General features: G+C 35.6%; 3 protein-coding genes across 7 annotated transcripts; 1 reads left to right on the forward strand and 2 right to left on the reverse strand.

Moving 5' to 3' along the window:
* Window positions 1-732: 732 nt before the first annotated feature.
* PDE338 (Nucleic acid-binding proteins superfamily) lies at window positions 733-4,665 on the reverse strand. Its single transcript, XM_048100878.2, has 8 exons — window positions 3,745-4,665; window positions 2,547-2,621; window positions 2,384-2,455; window positions 2,223-2,303; window positions 2,036-2,133; window positions 1,804-1,929; window positions 1,390-1,438; window positions 733-1,317 (listed from the first exon to the last, which is right to left on the reverse strand). The coding sequence occupies exons 1-8, from the start codon at window positions 4,549-4,551 to the stop codon at window positions 1,138-1,140; spliced, it is 1,488 nt and encodes a 495-aa protein (XP_047956835.2). The 5' UTR covers window positions 4,552-4,665; the 3' UTR covers window positions 733-1,137.
* An 8,747-nt stretch (window positions 4,666-13,412) lies between these two features.
* Window positions 13,413-19,271, forward strand: LOC125202244 (DNAse I-like superfamily protein). 5 transcript variants are annotated; one of them, XM_048100607.2, is made up of 12 exons: window positions 13,420-13,554; window positions 13,657-13,738; window positions 13,833-13,977; window positions 14,055-14,126; window positions 15,255-15,336; window positions 15,468-15,572; window positions 15,844-16,708; window positions 17,055-17,239; window positions 17,553-17,661; window positions 18,055-18,197; window positions 18,485-18,719; window positions 18,799-19,271. In XM_048100607.2, the coding sequence occupies exons 2-12, from the start codon at window positions 13,685-13,687 to the stop codon at window positions 18,844-18,846; spliced, it is 2,043 nt and encodes a 680-aa protein (XP_047956564.2). In that variant the 5' UTR covers window positions 13,420-13,554; window positions 13,657-13,684; the 3' UTR covers window positions 18,847-19,271. The 5 variants fall into 5 exon arrangements, with proteins under 5 accessions (XP_047956563.2, XP_047956566.2, XP_047956565.1 ...); XM_048100610.2 differs by having other exon boundaries at window positions 13,878-13,977; XM_048100606.2 differs by having other exon boundaries at window positions 13,413-13,738.
* Window positions 19,272-19,408: 137 nt separating this feature from the next.
* Window positions 19,409-21,685, reverse strand: LOC125202246 (large ribosomal subunit protein uL30w-like). Its single transcript, XM_048100611.2, has 6 exons — window positions 21,573-21,685; window positions 20,771-20,947; window positions 20,581-20,678; window positions 20,433-20,490; window positions 19,912-20,094; window positions 19,409-19,834 (listed from the first exon to the last, which is right to left on the reverse strand). The coding sequence occupies exons 2-6, from the start codon at window positions 20,945-20,947 to the stop codon at window positions 19,619-19,621; spliced, it is 732 nt and encodes a 243-aa protein (XP_047956568.2). The 5' UTR covers window positions 21,573-21,685; the 3' UTR covers window positions 19,409-19,618.
* Window positions 21,686-21,733: the final 48 nt, after the last annotated feature.

Below are 21,733 nucleotides of genomic sequence, written 5' to 3' on the forward strand. Positions count from 1 at the left end.
AATTTGACTATATTAAATTACTAATGGTAATTAATTATACCTAATTATAATTATGTATAATTAATTACCATTAGTAATTTAATATAGTCAAATTGTGGTCATCGTCTATTTTTTTACGATTCTGTTAAGTGAGGACCGATTCGGGTCCGAGTTTATTTCTGAGGGACCAAATAATCAAAAAGATAATGTTAAGGACCAAATTGATAAAACGGTCATATGTTAGGGACCACATTTGGTCTTTACTCTTATAATAATTTATGATTTATCTACAAAGGAAACAATATATAATATATTCATTCAACAATTAGTAGTAATAAATCTGATTTGAGATTCATCATATCCTATTTAATTAATACGTACTATAGTAATAAATCTGATTTGAGATTACATATGCTTATTTTTTTTAATCTAATGCGTATCCGAGAGAGAGAGAGAGGTGAAGGAATTGAAAACTAAAATCGATTATATACACAAGTCACAACTCTGAAATTAAATATATTCAATATTCATAGGTTTCTATAATAGATCCTTCAGTATTTTGATACTATCACTTAATTCTTAGTTAAGTGAATTGGACTTGCAGAATCCATTGGAAGATAGAAGTAATAAAAAGTATGTTTATTTTTTGTTCTCTTCTTACAAGTCAATTGACAATTGTAGATTCCACCATAAGCTGATAAGCTTACACACCAAACAAATGAAACATGATTTCAATATTTTTTTTCAACCATAAACAACCTTCAAATCTTATCTTAAATAAAACTTATGAAGCATTCAGTAGAAACTTACAACATTAAAGAAGAGTGGAAGAAAGAAAAGAGGGATTTTCTCTAACACTATTATGCTTCTTTTTTTCTTGATATAAACAACTATCACATTTTATGCAAAAAATTCGAGATTAGGGTATGAACAGCTCGATTTATGAGAACCGGGGAAGGGGTTGTTGCGCGAGTGAGTCCCTTCTCGCCTTGATGAAGAATGCGCTAACAACAGCAGAGTCATTTGGACTGTAGCGACAGCCGTCTTGATGAACACCTCCTCAGCGTGTTGAACGAGGAAGGAGAGGAGTCTCGTTAGAGACCGCCCTACTTCCTTCTTCTTTTGATGGTTCTCGTTCCACCCGAATTTCTAGAGTACTCACGGGTTGAGCTCGTTGTTTCTCTCAAACCTGAACCATTGCCAGTTAGCATAGAGCTTCTCTTCATCTCCGAATGGCAGGCCGTCCACAGGGAGGGCTTCTATCTTTCTTTTGGTGGAGACGGTTGCCATCCTCCGCCTGTACTTCTTCGCCATATCCTCAGCTTCCGATAATACTTTCTGCACGGAAAAGAAAGGGATTATCGACAAATGCCTCAAGTTGTTTTTTTCTTCAGAACATAAAAATAATACCTCCTTGTTCGACAGGAATAGACCGGGCTCGCTTTCGAGATCAGCAATGCTGCATGAAAAAGATTCAATATAAGAGGATAAAAGAGAAGAAGCGAAGTACCAATCGTGCAAAGAAAGATTCCAACATAGTAATCGAGCATTGTAAGTACGACTTTTGGACGAGGAAATACGACTCCTCAATAGAAAAGCTACCAAATACAACTTCGTCTGGCTCAAACTTAAAGCCTCTCTTTCTCGATTACTAAGGGCTCGTTTTGCTTGAAAGTCCAATTAAACAACTATTAGTGATAATTTAGGCCAATTCGTTGATTATCTGTAATAACAGAATCTAATGAAGCTATGAGGTTTCCTACATCATATGCAACAACAAAGACTTCGGCAAATTGTAGACGTGAAGTAAGAAATGCGGCATACCTCAGAGAAATTTTCCCAGGAAACATTGACTTTATAACAAGAACTTTAACCTCGTCGTCAATTGCAAGATAGTCGCTGACAGAAGTGGTATGCCCTCGAGATATGTTTGAAATATGCAGCAATCCACTGCCAAACACGGCAATCATTTGGAAAGAAGAAAATAAATGTCGAGATTTCGAGAAGTTAGGAAATCACATTCAAGAAATATCATATTCAGTAATGCAGTGATCACCTCCTATTTGTATCACCTATCCTTATCTGTGCACCATACGGGAAAATCTTCTTGACCGTTCCATTTAGAAGTGTTCCCTCTTGAAGATTCATCATCGCCTGCACAATTGGAAACGAAGCGGAACAGTATCAGGCAAAAAGTTGTTGCTGCAGAGCAATAAATAAACATTAAAACGAGAAATGCAAACCCAAGCCTCCTTCTCGCTGAGTATCAAGTCGTTGGTGTTTTCATTGATTCTAGTAATCTGCACGTAGAGCCTCCTTCCAACCTGCATCATCGAGATATCTCCCTTATCTTCTAGTAATACAACAATACATGCCAAGAAAAGAGAGTTGTAATTGATCATACATTCTCTTTAAGTTCTGTGTAATTGTTAACTCTGTTGATCAATTCGGCTTTTGGAAGAAAAGCCCTCAGCCCCTGTACAGACAGAAATCATGTATAACCGTTGAATTAGATAAGGTGGTTTCTAGCTAAGCGCGAATCTGAGATATAGACAGATGGAGCTCACCTCCAGTCTTGTAAGGAGGCCGCCAGTATTCCACTCCGTGATTTTAACCAGAATCGGTTCATTTAGTTGCATAATCTGCCAAGAAAGGCCAATATAAACTTCAAGAATGGTGAAGTGATTTTACAGCTAAGTTGAGCTACTGTTCTAATATTGTGATTTAAGCAATACTAGCAATGTGGGTGGAAAATGGACATTTCTCCTCGAAAATGATTTACCACAAAGTAACTACAACAAATAAACAATACACATGATTATGAAGGGAAAGTCGAAGAACTGAGACTCTCAACTAGATGCAGCTAAGCTGAGCTACTTTCCTAATATTGTGGTGATTTAAGCAATGCTATATATATTTGCACAAATCAATAGAGAAGATGAGTTCTTGACAATGGCTCTCTAAGTGAACGAACCGGCATTAATATCGATCACCTAAATATTAAATTCGTTAAAAGACAAAATTTACATTCTTAAGTTCACGTAATGATAGAAATGGTCTAAACTATTATATGTTCAGTGAAAATGAACCCTAATTTTATTGTATTTCGAGGCACCAAACAGCTGACTAGAGATATACACCGATTGCTAAAAGAAGGTAATGGTGGTAAAGTACAAGGTTGTATTAAGCACAAATGGAGTTGTTACGTTTAGAAAGAAAACTAGCGAACCATAGGATCAAACCAGCGAACACAAGAACTAGGGGGCCTGAGCACAGGAGCAATACCCTTGAGACGCCACCTCTCAATTCAGTACTAGTCTTTAGTAATCTAAACATGGTACCAGTACTCCCGATGACAATATCATTTAAGAGCTGTCCATTCTTCTTCCAAATTAGGTATTAACATTACATAATTAATATTCAATACCATCACACATAAGCAACAAACATTGAAAAAGTAAGGTAGCAAAAACTCAATTCCCTAATATTTTAATCTACAAAACTCAGAAACAACATCCAAAATATGCCCCAAAATTCACTTATACATGAAACAATGTGAAAACACAACATCTTGACAACTCTCCATTCTTCTTCCAAACCAGCCATTACTTCAATCCCCCAATTTCAATACCATTAGCAATTTAGCATCACCACTCCCTCTCTAACCCTCTAATACTTCATGAAACACAATCCACAAGCATAAAAAGCAGCAAAAACACAAATCAAGAATCCACATTCTAGCAATCAGATCAGCAAGAAAAAAACCTGCCTCACTCGGTGCCACGCAATCCGCCTAAATAGCTTCCTACACGAAAGCAACGGCCTCCCACCAAGTGTCCTCCCCAAGACCTCAGCAAACAGAACAGTCCCCACATCCACCACAGGCCTCCCCGGCAAAGCCACACCGCCCATCGCCTCGTCGTTCCTCAGAATCCCCATCTTCCCACGAACCAAAAACTCCTCAGCATCCTTCTCCACATCACACAGCAAATCCCCCATCTCCTTATCATACAAAGGCAGCACATCCTTTGTCAGCATTATCCCCAGCATATCTGCTCCCACATTCACATCAAGCTTATTCTCATTGCCAGAAACCACCACCCCCACCACAAAATCCCCTTGCTTAGGCTCATAATACTCCACACCAAATTCCCCCAATTTCCCCTCAATTTCACCCTCAATTTCCCTATCAATTTGATCAATTTCTTCCTCTGGTGACCTAAACAGCTTGTAGAAAGGGGCTAAAATCTCATCAGCATCGACCTTCTTCACCTCTTCCTCTTCCACGGCCTCGAAATCGCTCACTGGCTTCGGAGAGGGCTTGTTGAGCAGCTCAAGCTCTTCTAGCTCTTCATCGTTCTCAGCCTTTTTGGGAAAAGGGGCTTCCTTGGATCGCTCAAAGACTCCATTTTTAGTGCAGAGAGGGACGTGGGCGCGTCTGAGTTTTGGTAATTTTAAATTTGTGGTGGAATTTGAACGGGAGAAGGAGGAGAGCGGGGAAATGGCGGTGGAGAGAGAAGGATTGGTGAAGAGAGCTGAGTTATTACAAGAGGTGTGGTGAGTCAGTTGCATCGCTGCTTATCCTGCGCACCTCGTCGACGGCGTATTTTCTTTGCCGCTTCTTTTTATCCGTTTCTAGGGAGTTATTTCGTGCGCCGTGGGTGCATTGCACCCACTTTTTGGATTGGAAAAATGTTTTGTTATTAATTTAGTATATTCTGATTTATTCATTTATATTTTGATTGCCATGCTTCAATAGTACGCAACCCTCTAAGAAATAAACGAAATAAAGATAATATAATTGTGTATCTAGATTGTTACTACAATGTGTATTTATATTTGGAATGTACCAAATTAGAATTTCAATTATTTGGGACAGATTCATATACATAGGCAAAAATAAAAAATCCTAATTTCAGTCAATAACGGCGATAACCACAATGAACTCACCATTGACCATTGAGTTAGATCATTGTTATTGTTGATTTATTCACTTTACGTATTTGGGAACATTCATTCTCAGATATATTCTTTGTGGATTCTTTGTGGTCAATTTAGTGTTAAGATGTGAGAATTTTCTATAGTTAGAAAGAAAGTTTATTTTTTTTTTGCCACATACGTATCGAATTTATCTTTGGCAAGATTCGACTAATCTTATTGCTTGATCAGCTTTGCAGATCAAAGTCGAAAAGCCTCCCAATAAATGGTAGGGTTTGAACATGTGACCTCAGGATCACCAGTGATCACAGCTTCGCGCCGTCAACTTTCTATGTGCATAGATACCACATGGCTATAAAATGGGCTTGGCCCAATCTCATAAATTTACAATGGGTGAGCTAACTCCTATAATCTTGCTGGCTCAATTACTTTATCAAAATAGCCCATTGTATAAATATCGTTTCTATCGAAAAAATGATTTGTCAAAAGTCTTCTTCCATATAGAAACATTCGAGATCGCTAAATGTTAAGGAATTCTTCAATTGAATAATTTACACCAATTGATTTCACTCTTGAAAAACTTATCATAATTATGGTGAAGGGGAGAAAAAAAAATAATTTTTCTATGATTTCAAAGTAATAATAGGATCACGTCGATATCACTAAATAATTATTATCGGAGATCTAATGAATATTAAAATGAAAATAAATAAGGTTACGTTGAATTTCACTTTCACGGTCACCGTCCACAACTTTTCTCCGAATCATAGTCAATACTATTATTCTTCTTTTTTTTTGTCATACTCCTATAAATTTATTTTTGTCTAATTACAAATTGTAAAATATTAACGTCACAGTAACATATGAAAAGTTCAATTTTTTTACATTTCAACTTTGATTTTGATGTATTTTGTAAATTAATATTAACATAACAATTTTTACTACTAGTATGATGTATCCAAGCTATTTAATTAATCCCATAGAAAAGAATGACACATCATTCGTAATTGTAGTGTTAAAAAAATAAGTATGTGCATATTTTCAACTAAATATAAACAGCTATAATTAATACTGCCAATAAATAAAAAAGATAAGTATTTTGCATTAAATTAGGGTCTAGTGTTATTGGTATATTTCCTATAAAAAAAATGTTACAACTGGTTCATTTTAATTCTGTCATAACTCAATTAAATCTCATGGTCGTACGCGCGTACTCAATTAAATAATTATCTACAATCAAGTTGTATCTTGTCAAATAGTATGGATAGTATATAACTAATCTCAACTAAATGTAATTCAAATTTTCCAATTTTATTATCCATACTGTTTTTAGATAATCATGCATTAGTAAATAACAAAAAATAAAAAAACTAATTATTTTCTGAGCCGACACAAAAAATCTACAAGCTTAGTTCCAGCTAAGGCCATCCGCAACGCTGTCTCTTATCCGTCTCTTAACCGTCTCATCTCTTCACTATTCATAGACCCCACTGTACTTTTCAGTTCATCTCTTAACTAAGAGACAGCACCTGCATCCCTACATCTCTTAACCATCTCTTAACTATTCATTCAATTTTATTTTTATTTTTAATTCCAACAAATTCAATTAATAAAAACACACTTCATTAAAATAAAATAAATATTACAATTTAAAAGCCTATAAAATAAAATAAAAATACATAATTTAAAATTCTAAAAAATAAAAAAAATACATAATTAAAATACTCTAAATTAAACCATAAAAACTACTCCGCCGGCGAATCATCATACCCCGAAGGCGGCGGTGCACCTATACCAAGTTGAGCTCTCATATACACAATTCCGGCCAAATGGGCTGAAACTTGGCCAGGAGTCATTTTTGAAAGGTTCGCCATCGTGGCGACCAGGTACATGGACATTAGGGTGTGCGAGCCCATGCCCGTGCCGGAGCCCGAGCCCTCGCCCGCCTGGCTTGATTCGCCGCGGCCCCTCCCTCTCCCTCTCCCTCTCCCTCTCCCTCTCCCCTCGCTCTAGCCTCCTTCGCCGCCTTGTTCCCTTGCGGCCGACGTCGTGTACCGGAAGAAGACCCCCCTGCACATCGGTTGGTGTGCTCTCACGTGAGGTGTTGCCTTCGCCGCCATCACTAGACGAGTAGTGGCCACGCGCCGTGCTTCGTGCGTTTCGAGCCCGACTCGACACCGCCAGCCCACCTTTCAAGGTGGTGGACTTGCGACCAAACATCGACAAGCTTGAAATCTTTGCCGACGTCGTCTTTGAAGACCTGCAACGCCGCTCTCAGAATGTCGGCTCCACTGGCTCCGCTCTGATAATTCGCCTCTTCTCCCTGTATATCGCGCAAAAAATTTTGACATCTCTGTCGCATCGGTCCCAATGACTGTCGAGCATCTTCACGTTGCGGGCAACGGTATTCTTCGGCCTTCGTGCATTGTAAACTTCGGTGACTTTTAGCCAAAAACACTCGTGGGTTTGTTGATTCCCGACGACAGGATCGTACGAGACGCTGATCCAAGCGTCGTACAGAGCCAACGTCTCGGCTTGGCTGTATGGATGACGGGTGCCGTCTCCTACAACCTCTGCCTCCGCTTCCTCCTCTTCCTCCTCGGCATTGACGCCGAGCCTGAGGCTGATCCTACCAGAGCCGGAGCCGGAGCCTCCACCAATTGGCCAGTCGGGCAAACTGCGTTCAGGCACCAAAAACTTCTCCGGAATTCGGGATAATCCCGGCAATTGCCCGTACCTCGGGGGGGGGGGGGGGGGGGAGGGACGATAGTATGCATACACATCAAAATGTGGTGTTTGGTACGCCGGCGGGGTGGTCGAGCCTTGGGTGCCCGGCGACGAACCGGGAGTACCCAAACAGTTGTACATGCTCGCCCAATCGTCGAACGAGTTCAAGTCGAACCCGCCGGACATTTTTTCAACAATTTGAGAGTAGTGTTTGTGTGTAAAATGGAAGAGGAATGAGAGTAGTGTTTGTGTATAAAATGGTGAATGGAGTATGAAGTATATTTATAGAATAATAAAAGAAATTTTTTTAAAAAAAATTCGACCATTTGTTCCCAACGGTCATAATTTGAATTTTTTTTTTATTAAATTCGAATTTTTCGAATTTATAAAAAAAAAATTTATTACGTCATAATTCCGACGCCCACTCGCGGGCCGACGAGTGGGCGTCACGCAATGCTCCAGCGCGCGCCACGTGGGCGTACGCGTCGTCTCGCCGGCAGGCGTCGCGCAACGAGATGTCTCGTCTCGTCGAGACGAGACGAGCCTCGCAACGCAACGCTGTCTCGATGCTGGCTCGTCTCATCGAGACGAGACCGAGCTCGCATCGAGTCAGCGATGCGGATGCTCTAATATTCAGGTATTTATCTTCTTAATTTACTTATGATTTCATTAATCGGTGGCTAGGTTTAAGATGATTAAACACTGATTCTTGAATCAAGAATTTAATTAATTATTAGAGAAGTTTGTATATTCATCATTTGTACTCCCTCCATCCCACAAAAGATATCACACTTTCCTTTTTAGTTTGTCTCATAAAAGATGTCATATTTCTCTTTTTGAAAAAAAGTTCTCTCTCATATGAATATAAAAATTATATTTTCTCTCTCCATTTAACACACAAAACAAAACCTCTTAAAATTATGTGTCGTCCAATAAGTGTGACATCTTTTGTGAGACGGAAGAAGAATTTGACTACGATTGCGAAGTTCAATGTTTTCTGATATTTTTGGAATAAACAGCTGTACTCTGAAATGGATGCAATATTGAATTTAAAAATTGATTTTAGGGCTGCTTTTTTTTCTTGATTCTTATCATCATTTCATGGACGAGGTAGCATAACTATGATATCATTTATATCCATATTTTTAGAAAATACATACACTATGTCTGCATGTTTGGATATATGTATGGATTACATAAAAAAAAAATTGTGTGCGCATAAAATTCAGGTTGATTGTATCATCGAATTATTATTACGTATTACGTGCATGTGCATGACGTGTATGCTGAGTTTTAAATTGTACATTAGTACTATAAAATAAAATCATTCATAATATATTATCTTAAGTGTAATCCGTAGCGAATTTTGTTAAGTTGCTATTTTCCTAATTCATCAATATAATATATTAAAAATGTCAATTCGATGGCATTGAAACGCCAACATAAACTTAGTTGATATTTTAATACATTATGCTGACATTTAAAACAATGTATTAAAATATCAACACAAATTTATGCTGTCATTTTAATGTGGTCGTATTGACATTTTTTATACACTATGTTGATAAGTTAGTAAGTTGAAATTTAAGAAAAATTAGCATTATAATGGATTACATAATCTCTCTCTCTCTCAGATTTAGCTTAATAATAATTTGATAATTTCTACTCACGTTCTATAATCTAAATAGTAATTATCATTATAAACATGCCATTAATTGGCTTTTGCACATTTATTAAACAAATAAAAAATAGTTACTTCAAATGATCAATATCTTTTTCTTATTATATTTTAAAGAAATCAGACATGACATATGGTAAAATTATTCAATATTCCACTCATATACATCTAATCAAACACAAGACCCCAGATTTCCATTCTTGTGCCATGAAAAGATGTCACAAAAAAAAATATTTATAAGGACTATTTTCTTGAGGGTTTGAGGAATATGGGACCAAATTTAAATTTTGGCAGAAAACATATTCTTAAATTATTTATAAATTATTAATAAGGACTATTGTCTTGTACTCTTATGTTGGAGCATATGTTTGGCTACATTTCCTATCTAAGGGCATATAGATACAATGATTAATTATTTTTGGTCCAATTATTATTATGCGGCTGCTAAACAATATTCGAAGGGTCAATGATCAATTATATGTACTCATGCATGATTCACTTAAAAATAAATTGGACTAATTATTCATTTGGATTTGAAAAATGTCTCGTCGGTGGAAATTGTCTTTAGCTAAGACAAGATTTATGTTTCAACCTGTTTTTCATTTTCTTTGTTTTGGTTTATTTATTTATTAATTAATCTATTTTGAGACAAACCTTGGGCGCTTATGAAGTCAAGGAGTATTGTCGGATTCTCTGAGGAAATTTGAAGATGGTTATAAATATATGAGAATATTTATTTACAAATTGACAAAATTTAATGCTTAATAATATGAATTAATTAGTTGACGATATTGATTGGTCAATTTTAATTTTTAAATGAAAGATTCTAATTAATATTGGGTTTATCATGTTTAAATGATTAAATTGGATCATATAAAATACAAAAACTATTATAACAAAAAACTATTAGTATTAGACTAAAATAATGGAATACGTTTGTAAAAGTTGTTTGGAGTTTTTATGACTATTAATTAGTAAATTAATATTATTGTTTTTAAGACTAATATACGTGGATGTATGTAGAGATGTAGTTGTGAAATTTATAATGTACGTCTGTGGATAATAATGAGATTCCAAGAAAGTATGTGAACATGTAACTAAATGTAACATGGTATGTGAGGTGTTTCCTCTTTTATTAATAGAAGAATAATAATAATGTGTCTCGATCGACATCTTGTGATGATTATTGGACAATTCATATGTATGTATGTTTGTAATTGTAGGAGTATGATATAATTGGAAGAGATCGAATTGATTTCTCCCAAGAAAAATTAACTAAAATTTGAGTTTATCTTGAACCTATTAAATAAAATGCACCTACTATACAATACCTATTATAAATTTGATAATATATAAAGAGATGACCGAATATAGTAAGTAACATATATATTTTTTAATACCTTATATAATAAATTTGGATCATCGATTATCCACGATATTTATATAATAATATTATAATATACTATATTATCATAAAACAATTAATTAAGCCTTAGTATATGTGAAAATATATTAAGTAAAACTAGAAATTTTTAATTTAAAATTAATAATTACATTTAATGTTTAAATTAGTTGTACTTTCTACACATCCCTATGGTTATAAATACAAGTAACAACACTATTTATTTTATTTTATTTTTATTGTCTCACAAATTAAATATATACACGCATAAGAAAGTAACCCCACTTTGCGTAGGATATGCACTATGTGGTGTTGGTGAGTAAAAAAGTGGTCTACCTTTTTAACCAAATACAATAAGTAATTAACAAAATAAATAGCACGCCTCTTTTAGATTAATTATATTAAAATTAATATTCATTTTATATTAAAGTCTTGGGTCACACTCGAATTTTTCTAATGTAAAAAAAATGTAAGTCTTGTAATAAGAATAAACTAAGGATATGTGGTGTACTATTTGAGACCAAAGGTCTCAATTTGAATCCTGCCGACTTTTAAACTTAACTGTATTTACTAAGTAGGGCCTATGAACTCAGCCTGGATCACCTACAATTTTTCTTACAACATCCCATACTCCACTCCTCACAAATATAAATAATAGATCCATCTTTATATTTTATGTTTGTGAAGGATGGAATAGAGAATGTTGTAGGAAAAGTTGTAGGTGATCTGGATCGTGAACTATCCATATCATAAATGAATAATGCATGAAATAAAACAAGTTGTGTTAACAAAAAATTAAAGTAAGTTACATGTTACTGAGAGAACAATTTGGTTACATTATACTTTTCCTCATTTCATTTCAATTCAATTCAACTATTTTAATCTATGTATTAGGTATAAATATTAGGATTAAATGAAGTTTATGATCTTAATTTTAGAAATTTTGAAATGGCCCGAATTTTTGTTTATTCTTAAAATTTTAGAACTCTCTACAATGTTCGAAGGGCTCAAACGAATAACAAAAAATCATTGTTGAAAAATCCTCAAATTTTGAGTTATAAAATAAACGTCACCCTGAAGTTCCCTTTTCGATCAAATAATTTGTAGCCACACAAAAAACTTTACTAAAGTGCACAATGAATTACTAATAGCCAACGTGAAATATATGTGATGATAAAAAATAGACATCTTCAATTTTTAGGAATATTTATTTTGTGCAAAAGTAGGGTAATTTGTCGTTCCCAGTTCCCACTATCACATAAATTATCTTTAACCCACTAATTAGCTCATAACAATACAATTTTCATGATTAATTAAACCTTAAGCTGTCATTAATTAAAATTAATCACTGGGATATTGGAATTTGGAACACTACAACTAACCCACTATAATACAATAACTATATCCTATTTGGACATAGGCACGATTCTAATTTACCAAGAATTCACCAATCACACCAATGCAATGTATATTAAATTATAATTCTTCATCACGTAACATATTTATCATTTTTTATATTTTATTTCATAAAAGGAAAAAGCTCTGGTAATAATATAACTCAATCACTACATATTTTTTTTGTGTCTAAAGGCTAAAAGCCTAAAACCTTAGTAGGAATAGGATCATCGGAAATATAATGGTCAAAGTCATTATCAAATAATTGAAAAAATGCGACACTCTAAAATGATCAGCCATTATTGAAGTAGGTAAATAAAATCTATGTATTTTGTGTACATTAATTCATATGATATTGCGATTGCGAGTCATGTTAATGTGGGGACTGAGCTATGTGCATTCTCAATAAAGCATGAAAGGTGCATTTACACTATGATAGTAAGAGGTGCTCTTAGAAAATGTACTAATCATAAACACAATGATATTTAACAAAGTTATTTTGATGTTTAGAGCAATAATTATTTCTTAGAGCTTAAGGGAAAGTGAAGTTCACATATTTATTATGTCTAATTGTATTAAAAAAATAGATAATAATCATTCAAATTACAAATCCTTGTTAAATTTTAAAAATAAAATATTAAATCACACTATTTCAAGTTTTCTTAGTTGTCTCGTATCATATTTTAGGTGATGTTGAAAACAATATTGATTAATTTCAATTAAAAAAAAGGTGGATAAATTACAAAATTTCTTCTTTATTACTACTAATAAAATAACATCATTTTAAACATACCCGAAAGGTATCTTTTTCGTACAAAAGTGTAAACAACACCTCCTAAATTCTTATGCCAAAAGAAATGAGTCTAATATCTTGAGACAGAGGAAATATTTATTGTGGAGATTATTTAGTACGAGGGGGTTGGCTATGACTACTTATCACATGACTATCATTCAGAATTAAGTCATAAGATTCAATCTCATGAACCAAGCATAATACAAATTTAATCATGAGATGTAATTTTGCAAACCGAATACCGTACAAATTACTATTCATTCCGTCTCATCCCAAATGACACATTTTTTTTGGGGACGTCCCACCCTAAATAGTGAAACATCATTCTCCCTATTTTTTTATTGCTCTTACTTTTTCCTTTCTCTACTTTATTCACAAAACAACGCTACATGAAATCTCGTGCCGAAAAGGAAATGCTCTATTTATAGCGCACGGGAGAGTATAATATTAATAATAATTTGCTCTCTATATATAATGATAGATTGTGAGGTGGAGAAAGAAGAGTGAAGATAATAGTAATAGCAAAAGATTTCCCAAATTGTTTAGTGGCGCCAAGCTAACTGTTGAGTGTCACAATTCCTATTTAGGAGTTGTATAAATCTGCTAGCTGTTTCGGTTGCTATATTGGTCCACATTTACACGGTTAGTCATCATAATCCACCGCCGCCCCCACCGAGATCGGCAGCTCAATTCTCCCCCTAAATTTATCATTTTCGATTTTTGTTGATTCAATTCGCATTCTAGAATCTTCAATTTTATTGATTATTTCGATATGAGGAAGATCAACTCCAGAACTCATCATCCGCATCAGCAGCAGCAGCATGAGGTATTATCTCTCTCTCTTCACTCTCTATCTAGCTGGAATGCGACTGCTTTTTATTTTTCTGTGGTTTTTGGTGGTTACCTGTGGAGAATTGCAGAAAAATTGGGCTGAAATATTGTGTTTCGCTTGCGCGTGCCTACAGCTATCGTGGAAGCGTCTCGTGGTGCGGAAGTGGCTCAACATCGCCACCAGCAACTCTGATTACTCTGCGGATACTGACACCGACTCCGATTCGGAATCAGGTGCGCCTCTCCGATCCGTCGTCGTTTTGCTCGCACTTTTTTATGACTATGTGTAATTTCGTTTTATAATTGTGCAGAAATTACTGATTATGTGGGAGAATCGCGGTTCAAAAATGAAAAGCTGATCGGACTTCAGGTTGATGCTGCTGGTAACGTGCTTCCGATTATCATCGTTGCTAATTTTCAATTCTCAGTGTTTATTTGGTCAAAGTTAGACAATTTGTTTGAGTCGAAGCATGTGGATGTGGTGGTGTTTCCTACATCGTGAGGCAGAGTATCGGTTTTTATAATATAAAAGTCTTGCTTGGAGTTGGTGCATTACTTTACATTTAATGAATTCTGGATAAGGATTTGGTTGAGTCATAATGACTTGTGCCAAACTACTTTGATAGTTCAGAGAGTTTATTTTGTAATCTACTGGAAATATGTGAAGTCTATATCTATTTTCCTATTGTTCAAATTTGTCTTGTTTATTGATTTGACTCTAGAGTGATGAAGGGTAAATGGTCTCCTCTCCGGGAAACATGTATCAGCTGGAAATATGTGATGTCTAGTTTACCAGCCACTGTAATAAACATCAGAGTTAGGCATGTAATTATTGTCAAATGAGCAGTTTGGTGTCATCTAATTGATCTATCCTTGGCTGTTATGTTTTCCTATTAATAAACAAGAATGGCCTATTTAGGCATAAAATTTGGTATGTGGCATTGACGAATAAGTTATTCTCCTTAGGTAATTTTATGGAACCTACATATTCCAAATCAATATTAGAATTAGATAGATTGCTTCAAGTGGTAAAAAAAACATATTTTGCTATTGCTTTTTCCAGGAATCACTTGGTTGGCTGTTTAGATAATTTTACTGCCTGCATATATGGCAACAGGATTGCTTCTATTAGAAAAACTACACCCTGATAAGCTCTTTATTTGTTTTTGACATGATCTGAGCCGATCAACTTTTTAATTCTGTTGTCTTACAGTTGAGTATAATACTTGAGATGTTATAGAGTTTGGTGTGTGAACCATCAAAGAGAACATATTTGAGTGTGTGATGGCGCTTTCAGATGCTGAGTTTATGACACACATTTGTAGTTAATTTGTTATAACAAACTTAACAAAGACATGCTCTCTTAGACTGCCTTAAATGGTTTGAGCAATTTTTCTTATTCATGGCAGTTTTTCTTCATCTCATGCCATCAATGCTATTATGGCTCGAGCTTTGAACTAGTTGTTTATAGAGGTATTTACTTGTTATCTCTGTCACATTTTCTCGATCAGATGCTCTTGACGCTCTTCCCAGGTTAAGAAGACGAAAATCAGAGACATTTCGAGCTCAGTATATAGACACAAAGGAAATCAGGTAGGTAGCTTTTTGCATTTTCTTTGTGAAAGCAGCTTATTGATGTAGCAAATTAATCATCTGCTAATCATAAGGTTAAGTTAGAAATGTGGGTACTGAATTCTATTATCTTCTTTCTTTGTCTTTATTAGAGTATGTGCTGCCACATGGAATGTTGGGGGCAGAATTCCACCTGATGACATAGACCTCGATGATTGGTTAGATATTGATAATCCTGCCGATGTTTATGTAATTGGGTGAGTTCATTATATGCTTTTAAATGCGCCTTTTGTTACTTATCCAACATTTCATTATGTAATTATGTAGTCATGACATTTGTCTCTGATCCTTCTGTATATGTTATCCTCCTTATCACATATTGAACAGATTGTGAGGTTTCTGAATTATATCATAGTACAATTTCATTTTGTGGTTCTTTTGCCAAAACGTACCTGTAATGCATAATAGGTGAAATCCTAATTTATGTGAATTTAACAATGTCACATTTGATTTGTTATGCATGTCTAGCCTTCAGGAGATTATCCCCTTAAATGCTGGAAATATATTTGGAGCTGAAGACAACCGCCCAGTTTCAAAATGGGAAAATTTAATCCGTGAAACTCTGAATCAAGTTCCGCCAGCGACTAAGTTTAAGAGCTACAGTGATCCACCTTCACCATCAAAGTATAAGCCATCTGAGGATGCCCCCGACATTGAAGAGGAAATTTTGCTTGAATCTGACAGTGATGTTGAGGAGGAAATCCACCCACTGAATGAAGACCCTAATGTTTTTGAGGAAATTGAGGATAGAAGGGTTATAGGAGATGATTTTGTCTGTGCTGATCCATCTGTCTCTAATGGCCATAACAACTCGAGGAATTCCGTTAACAGAGATTTACAGCGGCAGTTATCTTCTCCAAAGATGCTGGACAGATTGTATTTCTCCAGAACAGGAGATTCTGAAGAAAGTGCAGACGTAACAGATACCAACTATAATAAAAAATTAACGAGAACAATCAGTGGGACAGAAAGGATAGGCTTAAGCTGGCCAGAGCCACCACTTAATCTCTTAGGTCAGCATGTTTTTGATAGACACAACTCCTTCAAATCCTCCAAGTCTTTCAAGACATCCAAGTCTTTCAGAACATATAGTTCTTTCAAATCAACCGCATTCAATGATAACAGAATACGAGCGGAGTTAGCTTCACTAGCAGAACTTGACCTTGAATCTCTAATTAACCGGAAGAGAAGACCATCATATGTTAGAATTATAAGCAAGCAAATGGTTGGCATCTTTGTTACCATATGGGTTCGCAGGAGCTTGCGGAAGCATATACAAAACTTGAAAGTATCTACCGTTGGTGTTGGTATTATGGGCTACATCGGCAACAAGGTTTGTTCTTTTGATATTTATCTAGCCTTTTGGTAAATACCAGGGTCTGTAATTACAGTTTCTGTATTCACTATTTAGAACACATGTTTGTGAACTTTCAGTAGATCCTAACGCATACTTCCATTTTTTCTTTTCCTTTACTTCATGTGTGGCACAGCAGTCATGAAATCAATGTGTATGCATATTCCTCTTTATTATTCAGCTTTTTTCTCTTGATACTGTTCATGAATTTTCTCCGGACCATCTCTCGTCTTCAGGATGTGTCGTGCTTAGATCTTCCACTTGCCTTTTTCTTTTGGTGATAGATAGATGTCAAGTGGCATGACTCTCTCACTTTTTCATATAGGGATCGATATCAGTGAGCATGTCTATTCATCAGACATTCTTCTGTTTTATATGTACCCATCTAACATCTGGCGAAAAAGAGGGAGATGCTAACAAAAGGAATAATGATGTGCATGAAATTCATCGACGGACACACTTTAATTCACTTGCTGGTTTGGGGCATCCCAAGAAAATATATGACCATGAGTAAGTATGACTGTCCTTTTTTCTCATTCTTTTTTGTTATAGAATTAAGTGTTAAAATTAAATTGGTCATAACATATGATGTGTAAGAACCATGAACATTATCAATAATTGTTTAAAATAAGCTTGAAGTAATGAGCATAGATACTTGGCTCAAATTGTTTAGTTAAATTGCAATTCCTGATTAATAGCCTGATGTAAGGTTAAATAAGAGATTTTGTTTTTATGGGATCTAGTAGTATTACCATGCATTACAGTTCCAAATGGTAATGCATTTGAAATGAATATATGTGACATAAATTCTTACTGGTTGTAGGAGAATAATCTGGCTGGGTGACCTAAACTATCGAATCAATTTGCCCTTTGAGCGGACTAGAGAACTTATTTCCAAAAAGGACTGGTCCAAGTTAGTCGAGCGGGATCAGGTGAGACTTCATGTTCTTACTCTTTCTTCTTTTAAATTTGGTACAGTAAAATACTAACATCTGACTTTGTTAAGTACCTTCCTTATGTTTTCACCTGTGTAAGCTGTGTCCATAATTGGTTCAATAAGATTTCATGATGGAAACATTGTTTCCCCAAATTTTTCTCAGTCTATCTATTTATTTTACACTAACTATCTATTTATTTTAAATCTAGCTTTCTGAACTCTTATTAAAACCTCGACAAGTAAATCTTATACGTTGTTCTGGGGAAAGATGGAGCATTAGTAAGAGTGTAAACTCTACAGTTTTTTTTTTCTTTTTAGCTTCTCTGTTTGCTCATTGTTGCAGAAAGTGAAATTGTTAGAATTTATTTTACTGGACTCCCTTTTGCAGCTATCGAAGGAATTCAGAAAAGGGCGTGCATTTGACGGATGGTCTGAAGGTACTTTGACCTTCGCTCCGACATACAAATATGAATTCAACTCAGATTCTTACAGTGCCGAGGAGCCAAAGGCTGGCAGGCGAACTCCAGCCTGGTATACACCATCCTCTTCAAAAAATTCCTTTTCGTTCATAATATGGCTCTTATATTTCTATTAAAGTTCATTTGGTTTGTTTATTGATACGGCCTTATAATTTCACGAGCGGATCCCGTTTAAGCTTCTATTCTTTCTACGTAGTAGTTTTCAAGTGAAAATACATAAATCTTGGCAAGTTGATGAAGAAACTGTGGTTGTATGAAATTTGTATTTGTCTCTTTTTAGTTATTTATACACTGAAAATTTTGTACTTTGTTAACGTTCTCTATATGCAATTCATGCAGGTGTGATCGTATACTATCATACGGAACAGGAATGAAGTTACTAAGTTATAAGCGGTCAGAATGTAAGCTATCAGACCATCGCCCTGTGACAGCCTCTTACATGGTCGAGGTCGAAGTATTTTCACCTCGAAAGTTGCAGCGAGCGCTCACCTATACTGATGCAGAAATTGAACAAAATGAGATCGTGACAGAAATGGGACTTGGTGCCGATTTAAACCAGTTTCTCTTGGAAGAGGTATATAACTCACCACTCGATAAATCCATAAAATGAACAAAAAACATCTTTTTCTTGATTTGTTTAGTATAAACTCCAGGCAACATATCATCGCCAGAAAATGATAGGTCTCGACTTGGTAATATGACTATGAATGAAGTTACATAGTCGTGATGTGTTCGTGTACAGGATAAGACATACTGGGAGCGGTGAAGGGCCTCAACCTCCTGAAGAAACGCGTAATAGAGGTCCCATTGACTCGTGCGAGAAAGTTTCAAACGAGTCACTGGTAACAAACACATCCATTCTTTTGATTCTTTGCCAGATATGTTGGGAGTTTTCTAGTGTGGTGTTTGGTGTGTATATGTATTTTTTTTATGTGCAGTTGTTTTTTCAGTGAGATGAGGAGTAGAGAGAGATAGGATAGATGTAGGCAGAAATGGTTAATAGAGCCAATGCCTCATTCATGTTTGGGATTACAATTCATTTACTGGAATTGATTGTAGTTTTTAAGCATCTTATTTAGTTAAAACTACTGAATTATTGTAATTATAAACAATTATTTTATGTGCAGTTATTTTTAGGTGAAGTATTAACCAATCACACACATCCCACACTAACAGCTCGTTGAAAAGATTCTTTTATTACATTACATCATCCATGACTTCTAATTAGAAGATTAATATCAACACAAAAAATATGTAAGTAGATGCCTCAGAAATCATCTGGAATTACTTAATGCAACAGAAAAAAAGGGTACAACAGAAATAGGCAATTTATGAAGAAAGGAGATGCCTCATAAATCATCTCATGTAAATTTAAGCACAAAATTGTCTTAAGATAACTATATAGCCTGAACAAAAAAGACTTGTTTGATGAAGCAAAACAACCTCTCAAAATGTTTACTACTATTGCAAAACCTAGTTCATCCTTCTGATGAGCTCGTTGATATAGTCTTCGCGGTTTCCAGCATCTCCTCCTTCGACGTAGTGATTCCTCTTCCTCTGCAGACCACCCAAGGGTGCAGAGAGTTGGAATGGCCAGAGGAAGTTGTTGGCTTCCTTGAAGTGAGGCCCAACTGTCAAGATCTCATGGATAAGATCTTCGATGCAGATGATCCCGTGCTTGCCAAGGGTCTGGGAATGAATGGCCAGGTATCAGTGAAAAATTGAAAATAGTCAAAGCTAGGGAGTTGAAGGAATAAGCTACTAACCTGTTCTATGATTGAGTTGTCTGTCAAAGCAATACGCTGCTTGTTCACTTTGCCAAAACCCCTCTTGTATATCAATTCTTTCACGCTCTTCAAGTTCGGGTAACCAAAAGTCACATATGGTTCGACCCTGTGCAACATGTTCACTGTTGCCTTGTTAACCTTTAGGAACACTCCATTAAAAATCTGCATCCACAAGTTTGAAATTGAAATCGTATTAGAGTTACACAAACAGGTTCAAAGGCAATAGGGTCCAACAAAAGAGATATAAACACAAAATCGGTATGTATTGATGAACTTAACGTTTCAAGGTAGCACTATCAGAAAATAGCTATGCTTAGCTATTTGAACAGATCACAGACAATCAAGCAGGACATCAATTTATAGAGCTACAGTTTCACAAAAAGGCTATCTATCTAATCAGCAACCTTAAGAAATTGATCATGAACACTACGAAAAGAGAGCCACGACCATGAATCCTATTTAGACAGCTGTAAAGGAAAATAAAAGAGATGCAGCATCACCTGACGCAGACGCAGAAGCTGCAAAATCTTCTTGGTTGTGGGATGCATCGCATTAATACTGAGTGATCAAGGAAGAAAGGCATGTAAGTTTGACAATATCAATCACACAAAACCAATCACATCACTCCACATAACAAAATGTGCATACCCACGAATGCGAATGATGAACAGCAACTTAGCTTCCGGGTTCACATAGAATCCTCCTTTCAACCTCGCCTCACGCTTCAACTGAATGAGTTCCCTTTCCTAAGGCACCAATAATCATCACAGAGATAGTGAGCAAAACCAAACAGTAACACAACCCACGTCAGATGGCAACAGTCTCTGGTAACACACACCTGTGCCGCATATTCCTTCGCGTAGTCCTTAGCTCTGTTGTAGATCAGCTTCCTGTTTGCAGATTTCTTTTCCTTGAGAGCTGCAACCTCCTGCTTTTTCGCCAAAGCCCATTCCTCGGCTCTCTTCTGTTTCTTCAAAACAGACTCCGGAACAATTTGTCCCCCCTTCTCAGCCATCTACACCAAAACCAAACATCCCTGATCAGTTCTTCAAATAACAAACACATCTTTTCAAAAAAAATACAGCCTAAAACTCAAACAAGAATGACTGACACAACCTGATGCAGAAATAAACTACTTCTACAGTCAGATATCTATCTATATATAAGGAAATTAGTGTCCAGTTGGCACCAAACAGGCACACACCATAAGCAATTTTGCAAGCATTGGTCACTAATTTATAATTTTTTATCTATAAAAGCCACTAAATATGATGAAAACTGTTTTTCAGCTGTAAACACTCGTTATCAACAAAATAAAGTATGATATCGAGGAAGAATATGGGAAGATCAGGCCAAAGAAGAAGGAAGGCGATTTATTTCATTTTTCATTTTGCAATAGTCAATCACAGCTATCTAATATCTAAAAAGACTCAACCTTTTTACACTTCGAGCATCATCTTTGCTAATTGCTAGGTCAATTTATGCTTCAAATCACGCTAGTCAATATGAATTTCTATTGCGCCCGATTTTTAAAGAGCAATAAAGAACATAATTCATGAATCATACTCTATGCAGTCGTTATTCCAAAAATGAAATGCAACCAAACAAATCGGAACTGTAAAAGAAGAAAAAATTCTTACTTGAATCGTAGCTGAATCGGCAAATGCAGAGGAATGAGAAGAAGAAGTAGCTGCTGACTGAGTGAAATTAGGGTTTCTATTGTTTCCTTTTAATTTATCGAACTCCCAATAGGCCCTAAATTAGCTTGGGCTAATTCATTAAGGCCCAAAAGAATTATACT

This window comes from Salvia hispanica, chromosome 2 (genome assembly GCF_029641045.1).
Source record: "Salvia hispanica isolate PSC_SH4W2 chromosome 2, Shi_PSC_v1, whole genome shotgun sequence".
NCBI lineage: Eukaryota > Viridiplantae > Streptophyta > Magnoliopsida > Lamiales > Lamiaceae > Salvia > Salvia hispanica.